The sequence below is a fragment of the Etheostoma spectabile genome, chromosome 5, assembly GCF_008692095.1.
Source record: "Etheostoma spectabile isolate EspeVRDwgs_2016 chromosome 5, UIUC_Espe_1.0, whole genome shotgun sequence".
Classification (NCBI taxonomy): domain Eukaryota; kingdom Metazoa; phylum Chordata; class Actinopteri; order Perciformes; family Percidae; genus Etheostoma; species Etheostoma spectabile.
This window is the reverse complement of record NC_045737.1, coordinates 35390721-35399275: the sequence shown is the minus strand read 5'-3', so window position 1 is coordinate 35399275 and position 8555 is coordinate 35390721. Positions and strand designations below refer to the sequence as shown.

At 43.7% G+C, this 8555-nt stretch overlaps 1 protein-coding gene across 1 annotated transcript in view; it reads left to right on the top strand.

Moving 5' to 3' along the window:
- Positions 1-222: 222 nt before the first annotated feature.
- The window catches only part of itgb5 (integrin, beta 5), a 115279-nt gene continuing 106946 nt past the window's right edge, over positions 223-8555 (top strand). Inside the window, exons 1-4 of the mRNA XM_032516517.1 lie at positions 223-916; positions 1578-1663; positions 1843-2050; positions 2190-2439. Coding sequence (XP_032372408.1) covers positions 838-916; positions 1578-1663; positions 1843-2050; positions 2190-2439 — 623 coding nt within the window. The 5' untranslated portion in view covers positions 223-837. The remainder of the gene's footprint in view (positions 917-1577; positions 1664-1842; positions 2051-2189; positions 2440-8555) is intronic.

Below are 8555 nucleotides of genomic sequence, written 5' to 3'. Positions count from 1 at the left end.
TAAATTCGGGAGTGTGGTCTAGACCTACTCTATCTGGAAAGTGTCTCGAGATAACTCTTGTTATGAATTAATACTATAAATAAAATTGAATTGAATTGCTATTGCGTGTTGCTGTAGACTCCGGCAACACGTCCTTAAACCCCCCAGACAATTCCTGTAGCAGTCCCTAGCAGTCGCCACTAGGTGTCTAAGTCAGCTGAAGGCAGGGCTGCGGGTGTCGGACACAATCTGGTGCCAGCAGTTCAACCCTGAGTTCAACGAAGCAACGAAGGGGTTAATGTAATCCCTAGCTGAACATGGGCGGAGACTCCAGCTGGGACGCAAAGCGGACAAACCGAAGAGGCAACACTCAAATCTGGAAGAGAAAATCGCTGCTGGAGTTGTATTTATTTTTCTATTTTGGGCCTTTCTCGTTTCCACTTCACCTCTGCACAGTGTTTCTGAACGGCATCGGACCGAAGAGGGCCATGAAATCGATGGGAAGGTTTTGGAGTTGCTGTCAGCTATGGGTTAAGTAGTCAAGACACGGAAGGCTGAAGCTGTAGAGGCGTCCAAAAAGAGAAACTCAAGGAGCGGATTAGCAGGACCTTTTCCCCTTTCAGAATACTATTAAAACAATGGAAACATCTCCCTACATTTACTCGGATTCTTCACCATGAGCCGAGAATAAGCGCCTCGGCGGAGCTGCGATGGTCTAAACACACTTACTGCTGTGGTTTGCACACATCAACAGGACTAACCCCAACTGGAGGTCTGATGGTGGGGTAAACCGGTGTCAGCTGCGAATAGAGACTCGAATCTGGTTCCAGAGCACTGATAAACACGCCGAGTGGCACCATGTGGAGCCCGGGGACGCGGATGTGGCGAGCGGCTCTGTGCTGCATGCTTCTGGAAACATTTGTGCACACTGCGAGAGGTAGGACAAAGCAAGCTTGTCTGCTCTGCAACACATTCTCTGTCGGCCAGTTTTCTTTTTAAACTACACAGAGAGTCAGTGTCTGGTACACAAACACACGAGAAGAAGAGCTACTAGAAACTGGAGCCACATGGAGGCATGGGAACATTTGGTTGGTTAAACTTACTGGGAGTTTGCGACAAAAAGATGGCCCTGAGAAACAAAACAATTGGATGATATGAACACAGTTTTAGAACACACACTTGTCCCTATTGGCATTTAGGCCAAAGTAACATAATTATTACACTGTCAGTGTCTACACGTTATACGCTAACTGCGATTTGTGTTTTATTGAGCTACATAACATCTACCTCACCTCACTTACACATAGCTAGAAGTACTAGAAACATCCTTTAATATAGCACACTCCAATGCAACATCACAAACCACAGCTTCAAGCATGACCGTAGGGCTGAATAAACACCCCTCTGTCTAACTGCCAATCAAAACCAAAGTAATAACTTTCACAAAGTGATTACCTACTACAGTACAGTGTACAGGGGTTTGCCATTTTTCTCGTCTCTAACTTCAAGTCCTTCTAGAAATGGAGTAGTGATTGTTTTTCCAGTTCACTCTCAGTGCTAACTGTCCCTGTCCCTGATCTCTTCCCACCCCGTCTCAGGTCTTAACGTGTGTGTGAGTGGCAGCGCGACCTCCTGTGAAGAATGCCTTCTGATTCACCCCAGTTGCGCCTGGTGCGCACAAGAGGTAAAACTTGCTGGCTGCATTATTTTCAGGATTGAAACGCTGTGCAGAGAGCGTACCGTTTCCACAGAGGTGAAATCATCATTATTGTAGGCCACACGTGTCCTATTTCAACCCCGTGTCATCTTTTCTTGACTTACAACAGTCTATAATGCAAGGTTTGTGGTTTTCCCATCCTTTAGGAGTTTGGGAGGGGACGGACTCTGACATCCCGATGTGATTATAGTCAAAACCTGCAGAAGAGGGGCTGCGAGGCGCGGTTCGTTGAGTACCCCACCAGCAGCATCTCTGTCCTGCAGAACGTCCCCCTGAGTTCTAAAGGGTCCGGGTTGACGCAGTATGGCGTCGTCCAGATCATGCCTCAGAAGATCTCTCTCAGCCTGCGGCCAGGTATACACGGAGACATCTAGAGTCGGAAGCAACCATTGCACACAGTTTTCTAAGGAATAATGCAAAGCTTTCCTTCCTCCAATCTTACATGCTTTTTTGAGTGAGCCAGTTGACCGATTCTTTCCACCTGCCCATCCAGGAGACCAGACGTGGTTTGGGCTGCAAGTGCGGCAGGTGGAGGACTACCCAGTGGACCTCTACTACCTGATGGACCTCTCTCTTTCCATGAAAGACGATCTGGACACCATCCGTAACTTGGGTACCAAGCTGGCTCTAGAGATGAGCAAGCTCACCAGCAACTTCAGGCTGGGCTTTGGCTCCTTTGTGGACAAAAACATGTCCCCCTTCTCCTACACCGCATCCAAGTATCAGGAGAATCCATGCAATGGGTGGGTATCGGCAGCAGCATGTTTTAAGTAGGGTGACTCTGATTTTAGTAAATATTTTGTGAAAGCACCAGCAGTCCACTGTACTATATCGCCGAAATATTTGGTCAAAAAATATTAGATTTTTAGCTCAGTTTAAATGAAGCCCCACCAAAAGGACTGTGTGAGGTTGAGCTCAAGAACTGCTCTCTCGTGGCACAAATGGGCCAGAGAAACATCAAAGGGAAATCCTGAAATATTAATTTACACGGACACACGCATTCTATTTTTGCCCATTCATGAATCATGGATGGTTAGATATCCCGCAGCTGCAAGGATAAGAGATTTTTCCGATTTGATAAAAGCCGCTTGAATAAGCAGTTCTGCAGAATGGCTCCTCTCGTCCCGCGCTCCTCGGAGTTGTTGATGAGGGCAAACTGAAAGGAAGCAGAACAGATAGAGGGGGGGAAAAGCTGTGGCACACGATGTTTGCCCCGGAGGTGAGACTGCACTGCACTAACTCAGTGCCCACCATCACGCATCACTGCCCATCTAGGTTATGTGTGTGTGTGTGTGTGTGTGTGTGTGTGTGTGTGTGTGTGTGTGTGTGTGTGTGTGTGTGTGTGTGTGTGTGTGTGTGTGTGTGTGTGTGTGTGTGGTGCACATAGTGAATAAAGACAGGGGAATAATAAAAGGGATAGATGTCAGCATTTGACCCCTAATGCAAGCCAGCTCACTTCTGCCATTGCTCATCCTGTATATACGAAGAGATTTACATTTAAGCTGTTGACAAAGGAAACCTTTAAAACCCTCTAAAATCACGCTGCTAGCATTGATGCAAATATCTCAGTTGTTGTACAAATCAATGCAGTCTTCATCATGTTTGTGTAAATAAACGGCTCAGGTTATCCGGAGGTCAACCCTTTGTGCTGCTTTGAATATTGCCATGATGTGACTTTCAGAGGAAATATCTGGATCTCTACCTTTTTTTGTCCCCCCCCCCGCAGATACAAACTGTTCCCCAACTGTGTCCCCCCTTCGGTTTCCGCCACATCCTCTCACTGACGGATAAAGTGGACCGTTTTAACGAGGAGGTGCAGAAGCAGATGGTATCTCGCAACCGGGACGCGCGGAGGCGGATTTGACGCCATCCTGCAGGCTGCTGTTTGTAAGGTGACAGGTTCTCTTTTCTTAATCCTTTTTCTTTATAGAGGCTTCCATTTATCTCTATTAACCTTGTGTTTGTCTTCCGTTAACCATGAACTTGCCCTTCCAGGTAAAAATTTAAAAAGTTTTTTTACTTTTCCAATGTTTTTGCTGCTTTTTTCTATTTATTTCTCACTTTTTCCAGCTTTGGCGCTCTTTTTAAAAACCTGAGCCAATTAATAACAGGTTTTACACTTATTCTGGAATTCATGGTCAACAACCTCATTCACATCAAATCATATGTATGTTTTTTTAGTCAAAAAAGGCAGGAATTAGGAAGTATTTTGACTAATAGTTAAGATCAGAGGATGTTGAGTGGATCAACGATGGGTAGATGTCAAAGTTTAGTCCAGATACTGGTTTAAAACCATTAAAATAAAGAATTCAAATGCCATAAGATTAAAAAAAACACACAAAAAATCAATGAAGGTAATCATTAATTTTACCTGAAGGATGTTGTATGGAATTATCCATGTTATTTTTGGGCAATTTGGTTGAAAGAAATCCACATTTCTGATATAAAACCCTTAGAAACGGGTCAGAATGAGGGTTAGGAAGCACCCTGACTAGGCTACGTTGAGTGACGAAGCACATTTAGTTCAGAATGAGGGGAAGCCGCTGTTGAAATACTGAGACTGCCCCATGACAAGCGTCTGGCCTATTGCTTGTTAATAAAGCACCGGTGGGGGGGGGGGGTAGACAGGAAGTACAGTGTGGTGCAGCTGGTGAAACATGAGGACGAGTCACTCGCAGGCCCAGTCATATCCCTGGTTTCCTCTCCTGTTTAATTGTTTTCTACAGGAAGAGAACGACTACCTCCAAGTAGCTCCTGCCTTGTAATTTACTGGCGCTGCACTATTTCAAACACTCGCTCGTTAGGAGGCCGGGCCGGGTCACTCCTGTTGTTCTGATGGTTTTTTGTTGTTTGAATGAGTGTAAGTCAGGTCTGTATTTTAATTGCATGGTTAGCACATGAATACTAAATATTTTTTACCTATTTTCTTATGTTTAGTTCCCATCAGTCACTGAAAACAGTCTTTTTTAGTCCAAAACTCCTTTTAAAAAAAGAGCCTACTTTAGCATGTGTAGAGCCAACATTTTCACATGGAAACTGGTAAACTGTCTGTTTATTTCAACCAGAACTACAGTTTTGATGGTGGGAAAAGTGGGAACATGACCCAAAATGGCTTTTCATATTTTATTTGGTTTCTGTCTACTTTGACTGAAGTGTATTTTACCATGCAAAGATTACGGTTTATTTACATGGATGGTTGGCTTATTCAACGCTATTTGCGAGTGTTTTGTTTAAAAAAAGGATCTTAATCTTTAACACAAAGGTCGACCTCCTTAGAAATCCTTTTCATAATGTTGTCAGACACTTAGAATATTAATCTGAGCCTTTGGCAGCAAAACGTGCACTTTTGTAAAGGTAAATACAAGTTGCACATTTGCTTATTAACTTCCATTGCAGCGTTTCACTGCTGCCGACTGCAGCGATCTCGCTGAATACTGGACGTGTGTCTAAGATTATTGTTCCCATCAGCCACTTGGACAAAAGAACATGGGTAAATAGGTCCAGATCGAAAAAATAAAACGGAAGTTACCCTTTAAATAATTGCTGTGTGTGTGTGTGTGTGTGGGGTGTGTGTGTGTGTTTGTGTGTGTGTGTGTGGTGTGTGTGTGTGTGTGTGGGTGTGTGTGTGGTGTGTGTGGTGTGTGTGTTGTGTGTGTGTGGTGTGTGTGTGTGTGTGTGTGTGTGTGTGTGTGTGTGTGTGTGGGAAAATGTATTATTTAATGGGAGATAAGCTGATTTGCTGTTTGCAGCATATGTGGATGTTTGAGGGAATTCTAGAAACGGTCAATGATTTATCAGCTTTTTTTGTAAATATCCTACTAGAGATGATTTTTGGCTTAGGTTCACTGGCTTTGTCCATGAGTTGAACACGTTTATTTCCCTGCAACATAACTGCTTTCCCAATCCCAGGAAATGGTTATTGGTGTGCGTAAAGCTCACCCTTCTCACACAACATATTTTCTCTTTTGCTAAACCCTTGCTAACGTTCCTCTTGAAAGAGGCCTGTGATGGGGCATCCACAGCTACTTTGTATACTTTACGGCCCATAATGAACTGAAGAATTCAAATTACTTGTCTTCAGTGGCTGAAACGCTTGTTTCTTTAGTGGCGTGGGTTAGTCAACACGCTGTCAAATGCTCACTTTGCCTTGCCCCTGTTTCCTGTTGATAATACCCAGGATGGAACTGCGCAGAAAACTAGCTGCTACGCTCTCGCTGTTTAGTGAGTGTTTGGATCGGTGATTGTGAAGCTTGTGGAAAATACAATGAGTGTTTAGTTAAATGACGATGCCTGTAGAACGGAGGATAGAAATCCATTTACTGTGTCATGTGTTGAAATGTTGATTCTGTAATTGAAGTGCCTCCACACATACGGGCTCTTTTCCAAAATCAGCTTTGGTGCATTCCTATAATCAGATTAAATAACAGTAACCAGATTAATTAACCCTAATATGCAAGTAGGATGCAAAAACTCAGTTCCTATTCTGCTGTACCCTGTAAACAGGAGGAGATCGGCTGGAGAAAGGAGGCCTACCACTGCTGGTGTTCGCCACCGACGTGTCCCCCCTCGCTCTGGACGGCAGGCTGGGAGGCCTCGTCCAGCCGCACGACGGCCAGTGCCACCTCAACGATAAGAACGAGTACAGCGCTTCTGAAAAGATGGTGAGAAGAGCTGCCCTTTCTGTTGTTTTGCTCACAAACACAGCAGTGTTGTTGTTGTTTTTTTAAACCGAAGGTAGTCCCGTATTGCCAGACCTTCCTCCAGAAGGGGGGCCTGGCCAGTCCCCACAGCATTCTGGGACGGGAGAAAACGTCTTTAATGGCATTAAAAAAAAAACACAATCACAGTTGTCTTGAGTGGTGCTAAGGGCCGGACGGAGCCATGGTGCCGCTGCAAAATATCTTCCGGAAGGAACTTTGGTGGAACGTGTGTATGTTCAAAAGTTGTTTGAGTTGCGCAACAGAAACCTCAGATGGACAGATAGTCTAGCTAGCTGTCTGGATTTACCCTGCAGAGACCTGAGGACCAGGTCACCATAGTCCTCAGATTGGACAGATAGTCTAGCTAGCTGTCTGGATTTACCTGCAGAGATCGAGGACCAGTAACCATAGTCCTCAGATTGGACAGATAGTCTAGCTAGCTGTCTGGATTTACCCTGCAGAGATCTGAGGACCAGGGAACCATAGTCCTCAGATTGGACAGATAGTCTAGCTAGCTGTCTGGATTTACCCTGCAGAGATCTGAGGACAGGGAACCATAGTCCTCAGAAATCCACCGGAGTTTTAAATTCCAACACAAAAAAGGAAAAGGTAATGGACATCCGCGAATATAAAAAAAAAAAATGATTAGACTTTTCCAAAATTCGGAGAGCGCAGACCTCAACCAAGGCATGTCCTATCTCACAATGCAGTGTGTTTTTCATAGTTGGGACCTAAATGTCCGAATATTCCAACACATATGAATGCAGTACAAACTCCCCATCTGGCAATGTTACAAATGTATGTGTGTGTATATATAAGTATATAAGTTGTGTATTCGCCCTGTGATTCAGTTCACTCCACGGGCTGGGTCGGGCGGTCGGTCGCGTCTATCGGTCAGTCACTACTCCTCCTCCTCCTCCTCCTCCCCTCCTCCTCCTCCTCTCCTCGGAGGTCATAAAACAGACATTAACTAGTATCCTTAAGAAAAAAAGCGGAGCACTGTTATTTTAAGCAACACAATGCATAAAACAGTCCTTTGTCAAATTTGTACAGCTACTCAGGTTTAAATAAAAAAAACATAAGTGTAATTATCTATATAGAGGTTTTGTTGCAAAAATTAAAGCTCTGCAGCTTTAAATTGTCTAAATTGAAACCTGGAACTTACTGTAACACCGTTGCCATTGTTCAATAAACGTCAGATACATTTCCATACAAAACCCAGCTGTTAATGGCCATGGGAATCTCCTTTACTCAAAGAATGAGTAAAAGATGCTCTGATTTGTTGAACTTGCTACCATTTTTGTGGATTACTGGCTCCTTGGCCCTTACCTAAGCATCTATTTCCGTATTTGAGTTCATTTTAAGTCCAATATGTTCTAAATCCGTCTTTCTTTCAAAGAAAGGCTTTAGCGATTCCAGCTAAAGTAAAATGAGGCATTTTTGAATTCTCTTAACCGGCAGCTTGAATAGGAACACTGTATATTAATAGCACCAGCGCAGCGGGGTAATTGCCGAGGGAAGGGCCAATGTAGACGGCCACACCTGGAGGCCTGCCAGTTAAAACCAAGATAGACCGTTGACGTGTAAATACACGGCTCAGGAGCATGCAGAGGAACATATTTCTCTTAAAAAACAATCTCTGCTCCACATTTTTCTAACCAAAACTCTTCCAGTCCACACAGACATGCTCTGATGATGAGTGAAGGCTGATCAGAGCCAAAGGTTAGGTATCGTTTGGATTTTAATCAACATCAACGAAAGGCTCTTTAATAGAGTTTTGTTGTGTTTTTTTTAAATGGAAAATGATTTAATTTAACAACTTAATACTGTTTTAAAGTACTTAAATATATAATAAGTATATCACCGATGTTTCAGTAAATTCAGTCTCGCTTCCACCTTGCACGTAATCCTTTTCCAACATTTGTTGCATTTACAATTGTGAATCCTTGGCTGTGAAACACACAACACAAACACACACACACAAACACCACACACACACACACACACACATATATACCCACTGTGGACATACGCCACACTTTTTTAAATGCACTATAAGCTAGCTAGCAAATAGACGAGCAGAGCGAGTGTAATATGTTTACGTGTGTTTTGTGAGCCCAGAGGAAAAATATGGCATTTTAAAAATTATCCACACCAAA